Below are 22863 nucleotides of genomic sequence, written 5' to 3' on the forward strand. Positions count from 1 at the left end.
GTGATGGTGGCCTCGTAGAATGAGTTTGGGAGTGTTCCTTCCTCTGCAGTGTTGTTTTTTTTTTTTTTTTTTGTGGTACACGGGCCTCTCACTGTTCTGGCCTCTCCCATTGCAGACCACAGGCTCCGGACGCTCAGGCTCAGGGGCCATGGCTCACGGGCCTAGCCGCTCCACGGCATGTGGGATCTTCCTGGACTGAGGCATGAACCCACGTCCCCTGCATCGGCAGGCAGACTCTCAACCACTGCGCCACCAGGGAAGCCCCCTCTGCAGTTTTTTGGAAGAGTTTGAGAAGGATGGGTGTTAGCTCTTCTCTAAATGTTTGATAGAATTCACCTGTGAAGCCATCTGATCCTGGACTTGTGTTAGTTGGAAGTTTTTTTTTTGTTTTTTGTTTTTTTTTTCTGTACGTGGGCCTTTCACTGTTGTGGCCTCTTCTGTTGCGGAGCACAGGCTCAGCGGCCATGGCTCACGGGCCCAGCCGCTCGGCAGCATGTGGGATCTTCCCGGACTGGGGCATGAAGCCGTGTCCCCTGCATCGGCTGGTGGACTCTCAACCACTGAGCTACCAGGGAAGCCCAAGTCGGAAGATTTTTAATCACAGTTTCAATTTCATTACTTCTGCTTGGTCTGTTCATATTTTCTATTTCTTCCTGGTTCAGTCTTGGAAGGTTATACCTTTCTAAGAATTTGTCCATTTCTTCCAGGTTGTCCATTTTATTGGCATAGAGTTGCTTGTAGTAGTCTCTTAGGATGCTTTGTATTTCTGCAGTGTCTATTGTAACATCTCCTTTTTCATTTTTGATTTTATTGATTTGAGTCCTCTCCCTGTTTTTCTTGATGAGTCTGGCTAATGGTTTATCAATTTTGTTTATCTTCTCAAAGAACCAACTTTTAGATTTATTGCTCTTTGTCATTGTTTTCTTTGTTTCTATTTCATTTATTTCTGCTCTGGTCTTTATGATTTCTTTCCTTCTGCTAACTTTGGGTTTTGTTTGTTCTTCTTTCTCTAGTTCCTTTAGGTGTAAGTTTAGATTGTTTATTTGAGATGTTTCTTGTTTCTTGAGGTAAGATTGTATAGCTATAAACTTCCCTCTTAGAACTGCTTTTGCTGCATCCCATGGGTTTTGGATAGTTGTGTTTTCATTGTCATGTGTCTCTAGGTATTTTTTGATTTCCTCTTTGATTTCTTCAGTGATCTCTGGGTTATTTAGTAACGTATAGTTTAGCCTCCATGTGTTTGTGTTTTTTACGTTTGTTTCCCTGTAATTGATACCTGATCTCATAGCATTGTGGTCAGAAAAGATGCTTGATATGATTTCAGTTCTCTTTACTGAGGCTTGACTTGTGACCCAAGATGTGATCTATCCTGGAGAATATTCCGTGCACACTTGAGAAGAAAGTGTAATCTGCTGTTTTTGGATGGAATGTCCTATTAATATCAAATCTATCTGGTCTACTGTGTCATTTAAAGCTTGTGTTTCCTTATTAATTTTCTGTCTGGATGATCTGTTCATTGGTGTAAGTGAGGTGTTAAAGTCCCCCACTATGATTGTGTTACTGTTGATTTCCTCTTTTATAGCTGTTAGCAGTTGCCTTATGTATTGAGGTGCTCTTATGTTGGGTGCATATATATTTATAATTGTTCTATCTTCTTCTTGGATTGATCCCTTGATCTTCATGTAGTGTCCTTCCTTGTCTCTTGTAACATTCTTTATTTTAAAGTCTATTTTATCTGATATGAGTATTGCTACTCCAGCTTTCTTTTGATTTCCATTTGCATGGAATATCTTTTTCCATCCCCTCACTTTCAGTCTGTATGTGTCCCTAAGTCTGAAGTGGGTCTCTTGTAGACATTATATATATGGGTCTTGTTTTTGTATCCATTCAGCGAGCCTTTGTCATTTGGTTGGGGCTTTTAATCCATTCACATTTAAGGTAATTATCGATATGTATGTTCCTATGACCATTTTCTTAATTGTTTTGGGTTTGTTTCTGTAAGTCCTTTTCTTCTCTTGTGTTTTCCACTTAGAGAAGTTCCTTTAGCGTTTGTTGTTGAGCTGGTTTGGTGGTGCTGAATTCTCTTAGCTTTTGCTTGTCTGTAAAGCTTTTGATTACTCCATTGAATCTGAATGAGATCCTTGCCAGGTAGAGTAATCTTGGTTGTAGGTTCTTCCCTTTCAACACTTTAAATATGTAGTGCCACTCAATTCTGGCTTGTAGAGTTTCTGTTGAGAAATCAGCTGTTAATCTTATGCAAATTCCCTTGTATGCTATTTGTCGTTTTTCCCTTGTTGCTTTTAATAATTTTTCTTTGCCTTTAATTTTTGTCAACTTGATTACTATGTGTCTCAGTGTGTTTCTCCCTGTGTCTATCCTGCCTGGGACTCTCTGCGCTTCCTGGACTTGGGTGGCTATTTCCTTTCCCATGTTAGGGAAGTTTTCGACTATAATCTCTTCAATTAATTTTTCGGGTCCTTTCTCTCTCTCTTCTCCTTCTGGGACCTGTATTATGTGAATGTTATTGCGTTTAATGTTGTCCCAGAGGTCTCTTAGACTGTCTTCATTTCTTTTCATTCTTTTTTCTTTATTCTGTTCCACAGCAGTGAATTCCACCATTCTGTCTTCCAGGTCATTTATCCATTCTTCTGCCTCAGTTATTCTGCTACTGATTCCTTCTAGTGTACTTTTCATTTCAGTTATTGTATTGTTCATCTCTGTTTGTTTGCTCCTTAATTCTTCTAGGTCTTTGTTACACATTTCTTGCATCTTCTCAATCTTTGCCTCTATTCTTTTTCTGAGGTCCTGGATCATCTTCACTATCATCATTCTGAATTCTTTTTCTGGAAAGTTGCCTATCTCCACTTCATGTAGTTGTTTTTCTGGGGTTTTATTTTGTTCCTTCATCTGGTACATAGCCCTCTGCCTTTTCATCTTGTCCTTCTTCCTGTGAATGTAGTTTTTGTTCCACAGGCTGCAGTGTCCTTCCTTGCTTCTTGCTCTTGTTCTTCTTGCTTCTGCTCTCTGTTCTCTTTTTTCTCATTGAAATTTGTACAAACATAGCTTATTAAAATTTTTATAGGAGAGTTCCACTATTTTGATTATATTTTTTATTTCATTTATTTTTTATACAACAGGTTCTTATTAGTTATCTACTTTGTACATATTAGTGTATACATGTCAATCCCAATCTTCCAATTCATCCCACCACCACCCCCACGTCCCACATTCCCCCTTTGGTGTCCATACATTTGTTGTCTACATCTGTGTCTCTATTTCTGACTTGCAAACCGGTTCATCTGTACCATTTTTCTAGATTCCACATATATGCGTTAATATACAGTATTTGTATGTCTCTTTCTGACTTACCTCAAGGGAGTTCCACTATTTAAAACAGAATATACAACTCTTGTTCTTCCTTTACCTTATTATAAGCCAAACTATTCACCAATATTGTATGTTTTAGGCATGATTGAACATGGTCTCAGTGATAGTTCTCAATATAGACCCCGAAAGAGTATGTCTGAAGATGTTGGACTTCAAGAAAGTAATCCCCCTGAAGATGAATTTGTTTCTATGCCTGCTCCTGACATTTCAAATACCAACTTGGAAACTGTCGAGAAAATCATGATGAGAAACTATGGAAGATATGCTGCCATCAAGACTGAAGAACCTTTGTTCCAGGTAGATGATGACAACAGTGAAGGACAGGAACCCAATGACAACAATCAATATTTGAAACCTCCTTCTCGCCCATCTCCAGAGTCTTCAGAAAGTGACTGGGAGACCTTGGATCCTAGTGTCTTAGAGGACTCCTCCTTGAAAGAAAGAGAACAGGTGGGGTCAGAACAGACAAACTCATTTCCAAAGGACTCTTTGCCCTCAGACAGTCCTCCGATTACTGTACAACCTCAAGCTAACACAGGCCAGGTAGTCCTGATACCAGGGCTAATTTCCGGTTTGGAAGAGGACCAGTATGGCATGCCCCTGGCCATCTTCACAAAGGTAAGGTTTAAAATGCTTTATTAAGGCCCTTAAGAATATAACAAAATCCTTTTAGAATTTAACTTTTAGTGTTAAACACATTTTCAGTCTGAAAATTTTTTCTTTGACTGTAAAATACACAGTGCTGTGGCATCTGTGACCATAGTGGAAGGCTATAGAGAATTAATTCAGGGGATTTTGAGGTCACCAACCACTGTATTTGGTCTGTTTTTAATTATTCAGGTTTATCTTTGGTGGGGGAGGAGGCAGTCTTGATTACATTAAATGAATGTATATTAAAATTTGATAATTCCCAAAGCTACAATTTTGTAAGAACAAAATTTTAAGCTTAGATGGCTACCTTAAATATTAGTACCCCTCATAGATATAATATAGTGTTTTGGTTAACTTGCCCTAAAAACTATTTTTTAATCTTTTTATGAAAAAACATTCAAAATATATTTATGATTTAACTTAAACACAACATAGTAAATCTAATTGAATCTTTAAGCCAGTATCTTATGTCCTAGGATATCATTTCTTAATGTCAGGAATATTTTAGGATTCTGGAAGCGACATTTGGTTTTTTTTTGATTTTTTCATTCTACTCAGGAGAAACTCCTTATTTTATTGCCGTTCGTGAATTATTTTTCAAAATGGAACAGAAGAAAAAAATGCCATTTTTGTTTTAAAATAAATTTTATTTATTTATTTATTTATTTATTTATTTATGGCTGCATTGGGTTTTCACTAATGTGCGCAGGCTTCCTCTAGTTGCAGCGAGCAGGGGCTGTTCTTCATTGTGGTGCATGAGTTTCTCATTGCGGTGGGTTCTCTTGCTGCGGAGCACAGGCTCTAAGCGTGCGGCCTTCAGTAGTTGTGGCAGACGGGCTTAGTTGTTCCACGCTGTGTGGAATCTTCTCGGACCAGGGATCGAACCAGTGTCCCCTGTATAGGCAAGTGGATTCTTAACCACTGTGCCACCAGGGAAGTCCCCCGTTTCATTTTTTAGTCAAAAAGTATTTATTGCCTTCCTATGTGCTAGGCTCGTATTAGGTTCTAAATTCTTGCAACCATGGTCTTGGAATCTACCATGAAAGACAGATACATCTGTCCAGTAACTAGAGCAATGTTTTATGTTTTCTCGAAGTACCTTCCTTTATGCCTGAAGTAAAAGAAAATGGATAGTATTGACTTGAACATGTATTTCCACTAGATGATAAATTCTTTCTGGGTTTATTCAGTTTTACAAATAAGTACTTGCCCCAAGTTAGTGTTGCTGAATAGTTAACAGACAATGCTGTCTTTGTTCATTTTGTGACCTGATAGGGGATGCTGAAATTATCTTAATTGATTTCATGATTGAACTAATGCACATTTTCTTAAAACTGGGATTCAGGAGCCTGGGGAGAAAACTCAGGGCTCTCAAACTACTGAGTATACTCAATAGACACAAATTGTGGGTTTTCTGAATTCATATGTGAGTGTCATGACTGCCTATACTTTTTGGAGCCCTTACTTTGCTGCTTCACCCACCCACTCTAATTTTTATCACTGTGGAGATATCAAGAGGGAGGGATTTTGTTTTTGTCTGCCAGGTTGCTGAATTAAAGCAATGTTAGGGCCTCCCTGGTGGCGCAGTGGTTGAGAGTCCGCCTGCCGATGCAGGGGATACGGGTTCGTGCCCCGGTCTGGGAGGATCCCATATGCCGCGGAGCGGCTGGGCCCGTGAGCCATGGCTGCTGAGCCTGCGCATCCGGAGCCTGTGCTCCGCAACGGGAGAGGCCACAACAGTGAGAGGCCCGCATACCACAAAAAAAAAAAAAAAAAAAAAAAAAAAGCAATGTTAATGTGTTCTGTGAGCTGTTAATAAACTGTTCGGCAGAGTATTCTTTTTGTGTCCATTATACGAGTACTGAATATATGATGGGCTTACCACCATCATTATGGTAAATTAAACTTTTTTTTGGTTTTATGTTTTATTGTGTAATGATTCAAATCTAACTTGTTTAATCACAGTTTCACATACAATCGCTGATTCTTTCATGTCAGTAGCTTTCAAATATGGAATATACTTAAAAGTGAATTGCCTTTAGGCTTTTTTTTTTTTCTCTTGAAGATGTTAAAAATCCTTGTACAGAAGAACTAGGTTAAAAAGCATCTTTAAAAATATATTATTTATTTATTTATTTATTTTTGGCTGTGTTGGGTCTTTGTTGCCGCACATGGGGTTTCTCTATTTGTGGCGAGTGGGGGCTACTCTTTGTTGTGGTGTGCGGGCTTCTCATTGCAGTGGCTTCTCTTGTTGAGGAGCTCGGGGTCTAGGTGCGTGGGCTCAGTAGTTGTGGCTCACGGGCTCTGGAGTGCAGGCTCAGTAGTTGTGGCACACGGGCTTAGTTGCCCTGTGGCATGTGGGATCTTCCCGGACCAGGGCTCAAACCCGTGTCCCCTGCATTGGCAGGAGGATTCTTAACCACTGCACCACCAGGGAAGCCCACAGTTTGCAACTGTTTTAGTAAAACAAATATATGAAAGAATTAAAAGTATATGTAGTTGGAAGCCAAATTTTTTTCTGCTACATGTATTAAACTGCTTTATGTATTGCTTCTGAGTTTATATTTGGTTTGCTTGCTTACAGAGTATCATATTCAAATTTAGGGAACCTACAGATAACTTGTGACTAGCTAAAAAGTAATGGATGCATGTTTTTTAGTTTTATTTAAGTGGCACTATACTGTTTTTTTTTCCTCTCAACATTGTTTTTAGTTTCATCCGTAATTTTGCATGAAGTTGTGTATTATTATTCCTCTGTAGTTTTCTGTTTTTGGCTATTCTGCAGCTTACGAATTCTGTGGATGGACATCTACATTGTTTTAAATTTCTGGCTACTACAAATAATGCTTCTATGAAATTCTTATTCGGAAATCTTGGCTGTATACATGCAAGCATTTCTTTAGGATTCAGTACCTAGAAGTGGGAATACTGGATTACAGGGAATGGGTATGTTAGCTTTACTAGAATAATTCCAAACTGTTTTCTAAAGTGGTTGTGACAGTTTCCATTCCCATAGCAGTGGTTAAGAGTTCCCATTGTTTCACATTCTTACCAACACTTGTTATTGTCAAACTTCCTAATACTTAGCCAATCTGATAGTATCTTCTGGCTCTTAGTTTGTAATTTTTTTTCAGTAGTCACTATTGAGGTTGAGCATCTTTTCATGTTCTTCTTAACCATTTGGATTTCCCTTTGTGTAGTAATTGTTCAAAGCTTCTGGGTTGTTTCCCTTGTTGTCACTGATTTGTGGGACTTAAAGCTTTGTAGTTTTGACTTTCACATTTTGGGTTTTATCTACCTGGAATTAATTTTTGTGTATGGTTGAGAAAGGGAGTCTGTCTCTGTGTTTTTTTTTGTTTGTTTCATTGGTATATCTGTCTATCCCTGTGTCAGTCCTGCACTGTGTTAATTACCATGTATGTTGAGTCAGGCAGAGATTCCCCTCTTGCTATTGTTCTTCGAGAGTTTCTTAGCCCTTTGCATTTCCACATTAATTTTATGATCAGCTTAAGTTCTCAGTCACACAGGTTGAGATTTTGAGAGATTACCTTTAAACGCTAGATAAAATTTTGGAGAGAACTGACATCCCTGCAGTATGGAGGCTTCCAGTTCATGAACATGCTTATCATCCCTGAACAGAGGAGAGATGAGAAAATGGCAGTTGGTCCTGATGGCATTGTAGCCCTTCCCAAGTCGCAATGGAGAAGGCACTATACTTTTGCAGCTCTCTAGCAGATCAGCTCACAACAGGTTTGCCAGATTTACCAAGCTGAGGTGTGTTTTTTGATGTTATTTGTTTTTTAGTTTTAATTGTGGTTTTAAAAAAACCATCAGATTTATCTTTACCATTTTTTAAAATTTTATTTTTATTTTTTTCTTTATTTTTGGCTGCATTAGGTCTTTGTTGTTGTGCGCGGGCTTTCTCTAGTTGCGGCGAGCGGGGGCTACTCTTCGTTGCGGTGCGTGGGCTTCTCATTGCGGTGGCTTCTCTTGTTGTGGAGCATGGGCTCTAGGGACACGGGCTTCAGTAGTTGTGGCACATGGGCTCAGTAGTTGTGGCTCACAGGCTCTAGAGCTCAGGCTTTAGTAGTTGTGGTGCACGGGCTTAGTTGCTTTGCAGCATGTGGGATTTTCCCAGACTAGGGCTTGAACCCGTGTCCCCTGCATTGGCTGGCGGATTCTTAACCACTGCGCCACGAGGGAAGCCCCATCTCTACCATTTTTTAAAAATTAATTAATTTATTTATTTTTGGCTGTGTTGGGTCTTCATTTCTGTGTGAGGGCTTTCTCTGTGGCAAGCGGGGGCCACTCTTCATCGCAGTGCGCAGGTCTCTCACTATCGCAGCCTCTCTTGTTGCAGAGCACAGGCTCCAGACGCGCAGGCTCAGTAGTTGTGGTTTACGGGCCTAGTTGCTCCGCGGCATGTGGGATCTTCCCAGATCAGGGCTCAAACCCGTGTCCCCTGCCTTAGCAGACAGATTCTCAACCACTGCGCCACCAGGGAAGCCCATCTCTACCATTTTTAAGTGCACAATTCAGTGGTGTTAAGTGTATTCTCATGGTTGTACTACAGATGTCTAGAACTTTCTCATCTTGCAAAACTGAAACTCTATAACCTTTAAGCCACAACTCCCCATTCTCCCCTCACCCCAGCCCTTGGCACCCATCATTGTTTCCATGAACTTGACTACTTTAAAATAGCTTACGGGGCCTCCCTGGTGGCGCAGTGGTTGAGAGTCCGCCTGCCGATGCAGGGGATACGGGTTCGTGCCCCGGTCTGGGAGGATCCCATATGCCGCGGAGCGGCTGGGCCCGTGAGCCATGGCTGCTGAGCCTGCGCGTCCGGAGCCTGTGCTCCGCAACGGGAGAGGCCACAACAGTGAGAGGCCCGCGTACCACAAAAAAAAAAAAAAAAAAAAAAAAAAAAAAAAAAAAAAAAAAAAATAGCTTACGTAAGTGGAATCATAATACAGCATTTATCTTTTTGTGACTTTCCTCTTTCAGTTAACATAATGTCCTCAAGGTTCATCCATGTTGTAGCATATGATAGGATTTCCTTCCTCCTCAAGGCTGAATAATATTCCATTGTACGTATATACTACATTTTCTTTATCCATTTATCCATCGATGGACATATGGGTTGCTTCTACATTTTGGCTATTTTGAGTAGTACGGCTGTGAACATATGTGTGCAAATATCTCTTCAATTTTTTTTTTTAACCGTTATATATGGCAGCTCCAAATGTGGAAGTTAAAGCATCCTAGAAAAGTGGAAAGCCATGGTGAGTTTGGGTGTAGAGGCTGCTCTATGTGAAAGTACCCAGGCTCTTGCTGCCACCAGACACTGAAGACCTTTAAAAGATTTAGGCTTAATTGACCATCGTTAAAAGTAATGATGGCAAAATTTTAAGGCCATTTTGATCTACTATTTAAAATAACTTTATAAATATGTAATACTTTTACATGGTTCAATATTCAAAAGGTTCCAAAGCATCTATAATAAAAAGTCTCTCTCATTCCATCCCCTGCTATTCAGTTGCTCTCTCCAGGGGCAACCAACCTTATCTTTTTTTTTTTTTTTAAGCAAAACATTCCTTGGAGATGAACTTCATCACTTGCTGCAGTGCGTTCCATCATATAGAAGAACATTTATTCATTGCCCTGTTCATGAATAGTTAGGGTTCCTGTCTTTTGCAATGATAAGCAATGCTGCAATAAATAACTTTTTACAAATCTCACACGTGAACAGGTGTATCTGTAGGATAAGTACAAGAAGTAAAATGCTGGGTCAAAGAATATATGTATGTATAATATTTTAGGGAATTTTTTTTCATATTTTTAAAAAGCTTTGAACTATTGCCTTTTTTAAACAAAAACACATTCTTAGTTTTCATGCTGTTATAGACTTAGCCAAGAATTCCACTGTTGACGGTAGACTTTTCTTCTCTAATAGAATCAATTATGAAATGCAATACTATGAGCAATTAAATCAATCTTTGTAAAAATTGGCAGTTCTGAGAGTGCCTTTATCAAGAAGGATTCTCAGGCCTAGTTGGGGGAGTAGGGTATTCTGGGGTCCATATCAAGTTTGAAAGAGCATTCAATTTGTAGTATTTATGTTTAGAAACAGGTAGTTGGGGAGCGGGGAGCCTGTTGTTTTTAATACATAGCACAAAGTAAAGCATGACCTGTGAGCCTTGCACCAGCTGTTTGAGTGATTTGGCCTAAGGACCAGGGGTCCTTTCCACCTTTAGTCACAAGAGGGTGTGGGGCTTCCCTGGTGGCGCAGTGGTTGAGAGTCTGCCTGCCGATGCAGGGGACACGGGTTCGTGCCCCGGTCCGGGAGGATCCCGCATGCCGTGGAGCGGCTGGGCCCGTGAGCCATGGCCGCTGAGCCTGCATGTCCGGAGCCTGTGCTCCGCAACGGGAGAGGCCGCAGCAGTGAGAGGCCCGCGTACTGCAAAAAAAAAAAAAAAAAAAAGAGGGTGTGGGTTGAGAGGCACTGTATACTGAATATGTCTAATGCGTAGACATAGATTTTTTTTTGCGGCTTCTATTAGTTGGCGTTTTATAGAGCAGAGGAAGACACTGTCAAGAAGAAGAATAAAACCAGGTTTCTAGACATATATTCCAACTTCTGGAAGTCTTCTTTCAAGTTAAGTATGTAACAACCAGCTGTGAGGTACAAGGCAGATGGTACATGCACGGAAGGACATGCAGTAGCAGAAGGGGTGTCTCCTGCCCTCCGAGAAACTCGTCTCGTGAGGGAAACAAGACACTATCCAGATAACTGTAGTCAGTGTTTCTTAAAAAAAGAAGGTGAGAATAAAAAATAAATGAATAAAACTGTCATCAAACTTGATTGAAACAGATTCAGGGTTTCAGCAAGTCCTCCCTCCTGCCTTCACATGCAAATTGTGCCACTAGTTGGAAATCTATCTTGATATAGAATCTTTCAGCAGAAATTCCATTTCCTCCTTCAGTGCATCACTCCAGTGCTAACACCTTCATTTTCAGGATATAGACTGCTTTCTGTGCACTTAACTCCCTGCTGTGGCTTGGTGGTTAAAGTATAATTTTCAGGGCAATGGTATTTTCAAATGCAATTCAAATGGAAAGTAATTAAATACACTACTGCCACTGTCATTTGTGCTTTAAACATTTAGTAGCAAGTGTCTTGAAATACTGTTGCATAATTTTAAACAATAGGACAGTAAAATAATTGCTATGCAGTGTTTGCTATTCTTGTAATAGTACTTTGCTGGTTATGTGCAAATGCATGTGTTTTAAAATTTTACAAACAGCTTTTACAAACAGCTTTCTACTAAGCAACATGCTTTTTAATGGGCTTAATACTTCATTTCCTAAATGAAAAAAAATTCGGTTTGTTAGTTACAGTGGAGGCTTTTAAGTTGAACTGAGGAACAAAGTGGTCAAGTAAGACAACCTTCATGGTAGACCACTTTGCCAAGATTGACCATTCATGGGGAAGCTTAGCAATTAACTGGCCTTAATACAGTCAGGACCTATGGTTGTTATTATTGGAATATTATTGTATTGAGTCAAAGATCAGCTGTGTTAGGAATGGTGTGGGACTGGGGAAAGATGGGGAGTTTTTTTTCCTACTATTAGCTCTCTAGGCTTGAGGAGAGACTTGGCTGTTCCATTACTTTTCTAATATTTTCTATTACTCTTGTAATTCAGGGATATCTGTGTTTGCCTTATATGGCATTGCAGCAACATCATCTTCTCTCTGATGTCACCATTCGAGGATTTGTTGCTGGAGCTACTAACATCCTTTTTCGACAACAGAAACACCTCAGTGATGCCATTGTGGAAGTAGGTTAAATATGAGTGTGGTGTGGGTCCTTGACACCGCTGGTCTGTTTTCCTTCTTTCTTTTTGTTTTTCTTTTTTTTTAAACATCTTTATTGGAGTATAATTGCTCCACAATGGTGTGTTAGTTTCTGCTGTACAACAAAGTGAATCAGCTTTATGTATACATATATCCCCATTTCTCCTCCCTCTTGCATCACCCTCCCTTCCACCCTCCCTATCCCACCCCTCTAAGTGGTCACAAAGCACCGAGCTGATCTCCCTGTGCTATGTGGCTGCTTCCCACTAGCTATCTATTTTACATTTGGTAGTGTATATATGTCCATGCCACTCTCTCACTTCATTCCAGCTTACCCTTACGCCTCCCCATGTCCTCAAGTCCATTCTCTACATCTGTGTCTTTATTCCTGTCCTGCCCCTAGGTTCTTCAGAATCTTTTTTTTTCTTTAGATTCCATATATATGTGTTAGCATATGGTATTTGTTTTTCTCTTTCTGATTCCTTCTTTCTTAATTGGAATTTGGGGCATAGTAATAATGCTAATCGTGGTAATAATTGCTTCCTTTGCCAGGCATCCTAAGTGCCTTAGGTATATGAACTGGTCTGGTTTTCATAACAACCTTTGAAATAGGCATTGTTACTGTCTGTATTACACCTGCAGAAGCTAAGGAACAGAGATCAGACAGCTACTAACTGGATGAGCCAGGATTCCTACCTAGGCAATCTGGTCCTACTACAGTCTCACAATTAAAATGTGTTTATCGTATAAATATTTTAAATACTTCTAGCTTGTTTAATATGCCCCGATATCAAGAGGAAGGAATTAGAGATAAATATTTGACATCTTATTAATATATAAGAAATTTAAATAATTTGTTCAATTTTACAATTAAAGTAATTTTTACAAATGCTTGAGGGTGATTTTGGCCACCCTAAGGTTTTTGTAGTTTCTAACAGAAAGTACCAGAATGTGCTTCCTGGGAAAACGTTTATAATACAATAAATGAAAAATCTGGGATTCAAAGCTATATGTATCCCAATTTTGAGGGAGAAAAATACATATACTTTCCAAGGCAGGAGGATACAGATGGGAGGACCACAGAGTTTTCTCAACATTATTGGTTACATTCTAGCTGTGCAGTTGGTTGGCAAGTTCATGAGTATTTGTTTTATTATTGTACTTTAAAACTAACCTGTAAGTTACATATATTTCTTTCTGTATCAAGTATTACATAATAAAAATATTCCAAAGTATCTGTGCAATCAAAGGAAAAATTTTTAGGAACTACATTTAATTGTATTCATTTCTGTTTGTATGATAAAGGTGATTTTAACTATACATTTCTATATTTTCCAAAATATTTAGTCAACGTGAATTACTTTTATAATTCAAGATTAAATATTTATGCATATATTTTCTAAGAACAGAAAATGAGCATTTTTAAAATAGTGAAAGAAAAAAACCTTCAGTGTAAAAAACCTGTCTCTTTCTTAGGCTCACCTTTTGAGAATGCTGTTATTCATATTTTTTATTTCCAGCTCCAACTTCCCAGTAGTTACTCTTTAAAGTGTGGCATGGATATCTGCGTGAATGCCCAGACTCTGACTTATACCTGGGTACCCTCTAGGTAGAAGAAGCTCTGATCCAGATCCATGATCCAGAACTCAAGAAGCTGCTTAACCCAACCACTGCAGACCTAAGGTTCGCAGATTACCTAGTGAGGCATGTGACCGAGAACCGGGATGATGTCTTCCTGGATGGCACGGGCTGGGAGGGAGGTGACGAATGGATTCGAGCCCAGTTTGCAGTCTACATCCATGCACTGCTGGCTGCCACACTGCAGTTAGGTAAGGAGCTCACAACCTCTTTCTCATTTTGTAACTCTTACGATGTTTTGAATTGCGTAAGAAACAAGTTTATGAAAAATTACCTGTCACTCCCTTATACAGACTTAACCACTCTTTGCATTTTGAGTACTTTATATCCTTCTAGACCTTTTTCTAAGCCTGTGTTTTGGATTTTAGTTTTGTGGTATTTGTGGTAGTCCTTTTACAAACATGGATCCCATTTTTCATGTTTTTTATAACTTAGTTTTTCTTTATAATAGAAACATAAACGTATTATCAAGAGAGTAAATGCAGATCTTCATCACTTTTTACATGGCCCCTTAGTATTCCACCATATGGAAGGATATATCAGTATTTGAGTGCTATTTATAAACACTGCTTACATGTTAAGATATATAATGGGTGAAAAGAGAAATATAAAAAATAGAAATCATTGAAAATCACATTCTGAGTGATTAGACCTTCAAATTTATCCCCCATTCTGAGAAATTTTATCCCTATTAAGTGGTTAAAATGGAACAGGCAAACATAGAATCACTGCTGAGTTAAAATTATCTCATTCCCCATGGAAAAGAATATATACAAGGAGAAAATGAAGCTCTGCAATGAACTCTCACACCATGGACACCTACCCACCCTGGACACTTGGCATATATTCAGTACCTCTGGTGGTGGAGGTGTTAAAAGAGTATAGAGCTTTTGTTTTTCCTTCTTTTCAATTATCCAACTATTTCACAGTTGCTTTTTAAAAAAATGTAGTGGAATCCACATAACCTAAAATTTACCATCGTAACCATTTATGAGTGTATCGTTCCACGGTGACATTAAGTACCTTCACATTGTTGTGTTAGTAGATTTTTAAATCAACCTCACTACTGCCACCTCCCAGGTTAGTTCTTCACATAATATGTATAGTTTTAAACTCAGGCTTCGGGCATATTCTTCATTCGTTAGGAAAGCTAACGGAGCGACTCCTTATTTGCTAATGGGATTTTTTTTTAATGTCTGCCTCTTCTATAGTTGTAGCAGCTGAGACCCCAATATTAAATCCTCTAACTCAGAATCATTCAGTTTATCTAATAAGAAAACCCAAGTCTCCATCAGCCATGTAACTTCCTGAGTAATTAATTTACTTCTTAAAAATATTTGCCCAGGTAGCTGTGAGCACTGAGTAATACATAGTAGCTAACTTTTGGGGGGAACGTTTAACATGTGCAGCACCCCCTTTTTTGAGCACGTAACATCTGCTAACTCATTTCATCCTCCCAGCAATCCTAGAGGTAGATACTGTGTCATCCTCATTTTACAGAAGAGAAAGTGAGGCATGGAGAGGTTAAATAGTTTGCTCTTCCACCTGGTAAGAGGCTGAGCTGGGACTTCAGCCCAAGAAGTCTGGCTCAGGCCCAAGCTCTTAAAGGAAATTCAGTCCAATGAGCCGTTTGAGGAGTATGTTCTTAAAAGAACTTCCTTATGCTGCATACAGAACCGTGTTATGTCCTTCTCTTCCTCTCCCAGCAAAAAAAGTCACATGTTTCACCCTCAGAGCAAGCAACTTGAAGTTAACATATGGAGCAATAGCCATTTGAATCAGTCCTCGAAACCTTTTCTATTCTTCCAAGTAGAAGAAACGCTCCGCACTGAAGCTTCGCCTCAATAGTGATAAAGCCAAAAAGTTTTAAGCATTTAAATATATGAAAATCTCCTTGTTATTTTAAGTATTTTGACTGTGAAATGCATGGAAACTCAAGAGTAAGTTTCATTGAATAGTGAGGCAAAGAAAAGTAAATAGTGTCTAAAAAGAACCAATTAATGTATTCTTTCTAATTGCCTTTCTTAGAAAAATGGCATTTGTGAAAAGATGAAAAGATACCCTAATTGCCTGCTCCATGTATATACATCAGTATGTTTAACCCACTGTCCAGCCTATAGATTTTAATAAATAATACTATGCCTCCTTACCTTGGTAAGGAGAACTTGGAAATATTTTGGAGTTTTAAGGAACCTTAGAAAATATTTGGCTCAGCCCCCTTATTTTCTAGTAAGAAAAATGAAATTCTGAGTGAGTAGTGACTTACCAAAGGCCACATCGCTTCTTTAACAGGATTTCTGGAATTAGACCCAAGATTCCTGACATCTGGTAGGCTGTCTCCCCAGGAAAGCGGGGGGACAGGGAGGCTAAAGCCATTTCTTTACTGGTTTAGGTTATTAATCTTTACATCCCTGACTGGCTACAGTCCAGCTCAATTTTCAAATATTTACTTGACAGATAATGAAAAGATCTTATCAGACTATGGGACGACCTTTGTTACAGCATGGAAGAACACTCACAACTACAGGGTCTGGAACAGCAACAAGCATCCAGCACTTGCAGAAATAAATCCGAAGTAAGCACATCCTCTGAAGGTTGATAGAGGTGGTTCACTTACTAAGTGTGCCCCAACATAAAGAAAATCATACCTTAACTCTGATGATATTGTGAATATCTTCAAGAATCTCCCTGAGTAGATTTTTATAAAAAGGCTCCCAAGTACAGAGAAGCAGCTGAAAACTGCTTCCTTATTCACACTTCTTACCCACAAAGCACAAGGCATTTTGGAAGCACTAACATTTCTCCCAGCTTCCAGCGTGATTTGGAGACAAAGTCCTGGCCTGTGAGGATCCTCCTACCTCATGGTTCTTCCCTCCCTTTCCCTGGATCTGTGCTCAGCAGAATGGTCAAACAAGACAGAACCCTTGAGGGAAATAGCACTGGTTAAAACTGAGAGGTTATTTTAAAATATGAAGTGTGAACAACTAAAGTTAGTATTTGAACTCCTAGATTTGCAGTCAAATCTGATGCAGTTTCCACATCAGATTCTAGATCCAACAAAATTTAATACCTTTCACAGTGTCGACTGCTGGGCAAAGACTTTATCCCATGTAAAAGACATTTAAACATGCTGGGGAGTGGGGCCATTAAGAAATAATACTATGTGAATGGCAGAGTAGCGTCTAAGGAGATCAATTAATATAATGTGTACATCTTGGGAACTTCTTTTCTAAATTAAAAAATATAATTTTTTATTTACAATACAAGTATACGCTGAACGTTGGTTTTCATTTGTATTTTAAACTTTACTTCTCAGTGAGAATCTGAAAAAAATCAATTTAGTACGGATTACCATATTATTTGGGAACTATGGTAAACTTAGCTCAACTGGGGATGTGATTTAAGTGGTGCTACAAACACAAAACCCAGGAATTATGTCATAGTAACTTGCAGAAGCATCTGTAAGGAAGGAGGGTTTGGGAGAACATGTCTGCCAATACTTTGTACCTATCAAGAACAATGACTAGGTTCCGGACCGATTTGGGGGAATTTAATCCTCATACTGGGCTGTAGCAGAAACCTATGTTGCCATTTGGGTGTGGTAGAAACATAGAGAATTAAAAGGCACAAGCGTTTTAATGGTATTAAATGAAAGGACTAAGAGTTCAGTTTTCTCCCTCACTAACCACAAGGTCTGTGTTCTAAAGAGTAATAAGGAGAAACAGATGTGAGTTTGTTTGCCTGGCGGCGCTCCTTGTGGTAGTGCTGGGGGAGTGACCGCTCATAGTTTGGTCTCCTCCCCGGTACTCTGACCTTCAGCCTGGTCAGATCTTTACGCAGCCCCTGCATCTGCTGTAGTGCCTTTAACTTGAAGCAGCTCGACAGATTGTGTTGCAGGTCCATATGAGGATTAGCTGAAATGTGTTTTAAAGGAATGTAAAAACAATACTCTTAAAAATATGTAAATAAATTGCAGTTACTTAGATTGAGGAGAAAACTGAAGAAAAGGACCAGAAAAAAAAAAAAAAGGTAGGGAAATTATGCAGATATGACCATCAGCAGATTTTCAATATTTTCACCAAATTCAAAACAAGAAATGATAGTCTTCAACTGTCACCAGGGGGTATAATTTAGAAATATTCAAAACTAAATGTAAGGTTTGAGATCTATGAAACCCTTTCTTCAACTCCTAAAGATCGGAGAAGGTAGTCCTCTGACTTCCCTTAAAAGCAGCAGGCATGTTTCATCCTTTAAGCCCAGCGTTTGCAGGAATAGAGAATGATGAACTAATCTCTCAGTTCTTTGCAACCGGTGATTCAGAAATCCAGAAAAAGAGGGGTTGTTAACGTATGCTTAATATGGCCAATATATCAATTTGTTTTCATTTGAAAAGCCATAAATAGCATTTTGATATTTCAGTAAGTGGCTACAAATTTCTCTAGGGTCACTTTCTTTGTTAGACACTGACAGAGAGACCCCTGCGTATGAGATAAGAATTTGAATATTTATTGACGCCTTGTTTTATAGTGTAAAGTTGATCAGGTTGCCTGATTTTAAAATGTCGGTGCTTGGGCCCCACCCCAGACCAGGTAAATCAGAACATTAGGGAAGCACTAACACAAATCATCCCCACCCAAGAAAAAAAGCACACCTATTTTACAAGCAAGGACATAAGCTCAGAGGGACTTACATAACTGTAAGTGGAGAGCTGTGATCAAAGCCCTGTTTCCTATATCGCATTTGGAGCACTGCCACCCGGCTGAGTCACCCCTGCGAGGGAGGTTTCCTGATTCTTCCATGTGATAACTGTGTTGCAGCTTTATTGGTGAAATACTCACGGTCTAAACTCAAACTTTGTTTTACAGCCATCCTTTCCAAGGCCAGTATTCAGTGTCAGACATGAAGTTAAGATTCTCACAGTGAGTATTTAGGGAAAATACTAGGAACAGTCTTACGTCTGAATTTATGCCATGTGTTTCATTGCTAATTGGGAATTGTTTTTCTCCACTTCACAGACTTGTGCTTCAAATAGTAACCAAATATGTGCATAACATTCTCTAGCTCAGCAGTGTGTATGTTTCAAAGTGAAAACACTGCTGTTTCATGGAGAATGGTGTGAACTAATAGCCAGATTTGCCATTTTTATTCTGGTGAAGTTACTTTAGCATATTGTGACTGTAGGAAGAGTTAAGCATATATCCTTTAGTGTTTTCTGAAAATTCACATGCTTCAAATGTTAGTAAATTAATTGATGCATAACAAATAATGAATTATTTAGCTTCTTTTCTCAGTACTGATTTGGGGGATGGTTATGGAGCGGTGAATGTATACCTGAGAGATTTTTTAAAATTGTACTTAACATTTCTCTCCTTTACTCAGTTCTGTTCAAAACAGTGAACGTGGCAAAAAACTTGGAAACGTCATGGTCACAACGAGTCGGAATGTTGTGCAAACAGGAAAAGCTGTTGGTAAGGATGTCTTAGGCAGGAACAGATTGGAATCATAACACATCTCTTCTCTATCCTCAATATGTCATTGATAAAAACATAAAGTTGTAGAGATTTGTGTATCACATAATAATGCAAGATGATCGAATACAGAGGTTTTTGTTTTAAATTTTGGCCTTATTCATTAAAACAATTCTTGTGGCACTAGATAATGTCAAACCAAGTTTAGCAAATTTTGTCCTATCTGTTCTGTTACCAGGATTCAAGCTTCTCTGGAGTTTTCCCTCCATTCCCTGAGCTGCCCACAGTTCTTTTTTTTAAATTTATTTATTTATTCATTTTTGGCTGCACGCGGGCTTTCTCTAGTTGCGGCCAACAGGGGCTACTCTTCGTTGCAGTGCGCGGGCTTCTCATTGAGGTGGCTTCTTGTTGCGGAGCATGGTGGCTTCTTGTTGTGGAGCATGGTGGCTTCTTGTTGCGGAGCACAGGCTCTAGGCGCACCGGCTTCAGTAGTTGTGGGTCACAGGCTCTAGAGTGCAGGCTCAGTAGTTGTGGCTCATGGACTTAGTTGCTCCGCGGCATGTGGGATCTTCCCCAGACCAGGGCTCGAACCCATGTCCCCTGCATTGGCAGGTGGTTTCCCAACCACTGTGCCACCAGGGAAGTCCCAGCCCACAGTTCTTTATACATAGTAGAGAGCCATAATAATAAAGTAGGCATTAGGAGCTGCCATCTTTTAAGGTAGTATCACACAATAAAGAAGATCAGTGAAACCAACAGTTGTTTTTATGAAAAAATCAACAACATTAGTGAAACCTTTTAGACTAATAAAGGGAAAAAGAAGATACAAATTACCAGTATTGGGCATGAAAGAGGGGACACCACTGTAGATCTTACAGAAATTAAAAGGATAATAAGAATATTGTGAATAATTTTATGCCAATTTTTCAACAACTTAGGTAAAATCTACAATTTCCTTGAAAGACTCAAATCGCCAAAACCAATGCAGTAAAGAAATAGAAAATCTGAATAGCCCTATATTTGTTAAATAAGTTGAATTAAAATTTAAAAGCTTGCCACAAGGTTTTAAATATAATCTAAACACAGATGGCTTCACTTATGAATTTTATCAAACATTTAAGGAATAATGCTACTGTTATACAAACTCTTTCAGAAAGTAGTGGTTGAGGTAATACTCCCCAACTCATTTACTGAGCCCAGTATCACCCTGATACCAAAGCCAGACAAATGGTAACATGCTGTTGTGTACACCCTTCTGTACCTTTTTTCACTTAAAATATTTTGAAGATTATGCCATATCCTTTCTAAAGAAACTTCTTGTTCCCTCTTTTCTATATTTTTAACTTTTAATTTTTATATTATTTCAAACTTAAATTGTGCAACAGTGTACAAGGAACTCCCAGTTATCTCAGATTCACTGATTATTTACATTTGGCTATGTTTGCTTTGTCATATCAGTATTGAAAATAGGACCCGTCTCCTTTCTTAGCTCCTGAGAGAGCTTGGCTAACCCTTACTGAACACAACTCAAAAGCCCCAGAACTAAGTGATCTCTGTGCAGGGGTCCTCGTAGCTCTAACGTCCTGTATATCCAGAGATAGGGTGAGAGAACTACTCCACACACTCTTCTTAGAAGAGAGACACAAGGGCACATAGCCCCATCACTATGGAAAAGTAGGAAAATTCTACTTCCTCATAGTTATATGATATCAGTTGTTAGTTAAATTTTAGTGATGCTGCTGATATTTAAATTCTAAGGCCTATTCTCTTCTTCCACACTCCCTTCATCAAGAATAGTGAGTATGGATGATTCAGCTTAAATATTTCACTTTAACATGAGATAACACTCTTAAAAACAAAACAGACCTCAGGCAGATAGAGCTCTGTGTGTCTTCATTTGATGCAACATCATTTTAGATGACAACAACAAATTTCCCTAAGCAGCCTAACAATTCTTCCCTGCAGGTGGTTTTTAGTTATCAACTTAGATTTAGGGTACAGCGAGCTCATAGGACTTTTTCAGCTGTCCAAGTCATTCTGCTGCACAGCCAGTGCTGACAACCACTGGCCTGGCACATTGGTATTAAGGAAAGAGTTTGCTCAAGATTTTCAAAATGCTTAGGAGAGCAGGGTCTTCACCCTGGTATTATCCAGGTTCCTCTTAGACATTCCCATGGTAAGGGATTATTTTGAAACTAGAAGTGTAAATGGTATTTTAGTAACTATTAACATATCGGTTGCAGTTAATTAACATTTATTCATTAACATTGGTTTTTCAGTGTCTCTTAACAAAAGTGAAGACATTTTTCCTTTTGTTTTTCCCCTTCTTTCCATTCAGGCCAATCAGTTGGAGGAGCTTTTTCCAGTGCAAAGACAGCCATGTCTTCATGGCTTTCTACTTTCACCAGTTCCACTCCACAGAGTCTCACTGAGCTGCCTGACGGGAAACCCTGAGCGGAGCAAGCCACCCAGAAGCTGCTGTCGCTTTCTTAGGTTTAAGCGTCCCCTGTCTGTCTGCTGCTCCCAGACTGTTCCTCTTCATCGACCACAGGTCCACAGCAGGGACCGATAGGTCAAACTGTTTACATGGACGGTTGCCCTCTGTGTAAATGAATGTCATGGGATGCTGAAAAGACAAAACCACAAACGTGGCAGGGACGGCTTCCCAGGTTGGGGTTTAAATTGACTACTTTTATTTCAGTCTGAGCCTGATTGAAACGCAGTGAACGTTCTAGTGAATTTTGAGTTCTGATAGTATACATTTGTTTACTTTAGAAAAGTTTTTACTTGGTGTAAATTTTGTTCTGTTGTTGCTGTTTGAATATCCAGATGGATGTTTATATGTGCTAAGATTAAGTTATATTACTATTTTAATTTCTCTAAAGTGGGCCCTAAAATGTGCTTACATTTAACAGTAAGGGGCCATATAAACCAGCCCTTCATTATTATCTTGCTGAGTTATATGAGGATTTTTTGTTTGTTGGTTTTCTACCTACAAAACACATTTATCACTTCACTTCCTCCTAGAAACCGTGGAAGTCAGAGGTGGTAGTTCTGAGGATGGAGTGTTTTGTTTTGTGCTTTTAATTTATTCTTTCCCAATCCTAAGCACTTGCTTTGAGGTGTCAAGGTGGGTCACTGTGCTTTCTTCCTTTTCCTAATTGTTCAAGTAGATGTGCAAAGAAACGGTTATAGCAGTGTTCAAGCAGTTTAACTGAGTGTGTATTTAGGGCAAGACTTTTAAAGATCTAGGTGTTAGTTCTATTGACTGTAGTAATGTTGCAATCTTTACATGCATTTTTTAACCCAAAGTTTGTGCCTTCTATTTCTTCTTTTGAACAGTTTTCCATTGGGTGTTTACAGACTTACAGGTTTTTTCTTAGTCTTAATCTTCATAAAGCTTTTCAGGGCGCTTGGCCTTCCTACTTCCCTGATAGAAAATCCTCGTGTAATCAGTCTCTACCCCCTTCCAAAAGTATTTATGAAAGAAAAGCAAGATGATCTGTAAATATTAAATAGAAATCTCATCTTGGCTCACATTTAGAAAAGCAAGAGAAGAAAACTACAGCCATGACATCAGTCATGTTTCATGAAGGACACCTGGGTTCATTTTAGACACAGGTGTGCTCACTACTGAAGATTTTTACACAACTAGACCTCATGTGGCTGCCAGGCTCAGCTCTCATTTGCTTTTCAAGGGGACTTTGGCTGGGTGTTCTCAGGGAGTACTTACAGGCGACAGACTGCTTTTTCAGTAACAAAAGATACTTGGAAAATACATCATGAGTATAATCTACATTTGATATAAAGAGTATTGAGAAAATCGGGGACCTAATTAGGGAGGACGCTTGATTATATTTGATT

The 22863-nt window shown here is 39.1% G+C and overlaps 1 protein-coding gene across 2 annotated transcripts in view; it reads left to right on the forward strand.

Annotated features, from left to right (window-relative positions):
• Positions 1 to 21453, forward strand: part of AVL9 (AVL9 cell migration associated) — a gene marked incomplete at both ends in the record, with an annotated part of 57553 nt that extends 36100 nt beyond the window's left edge. The window contains 7 exons of one of the 2 annotated variants that reach the window (XM_079712015.1): positions 3467 to 4005; positions 11743 to 11877; positions 13503 to 13722; positions 15989 to 16106; positions 18397 to 18450; positions 18911 to 18999; positions 21338 to 21453. In XM_079712015.1, the coding sequence (XP_079568141.1) occupies positions 3467 to 4005; positions 11743 to 11877; positions 13503 to 13722; positions 15989 to 16106; positions 18397 to 18450; positions 18911 to 18999; positions 21338 to 21453 (1271 nt within the window). The remainder of the gene's footprint in view (positions 1 to 3466; positions 4006 to 11742; positions 11878 to 13502; positions 13723 to 15988; positions 16107 to 18396; positions 18451 to 18910; positions 19000 to 21337) is intronic. The other variant, XM_079712016.1, reaches the window with a different exon arrangement.
• Between the last annotated feature and the right edge of the window lie 1410 nt (positions 21454 to 22863).

Source organism: Hyperoodon ampullatus (assembly GCF_949752795.1).
Source record: "Hyperoodon ampullatus genome assembly, chromosome: 9".
Classification (NCBI taxonomy): Eukaryota; Metazoa; Chordata; class Mammalia; order Artiodactyla; family Ziphiidae; genus Hyperoodon; species Hyperoodon ampullatus.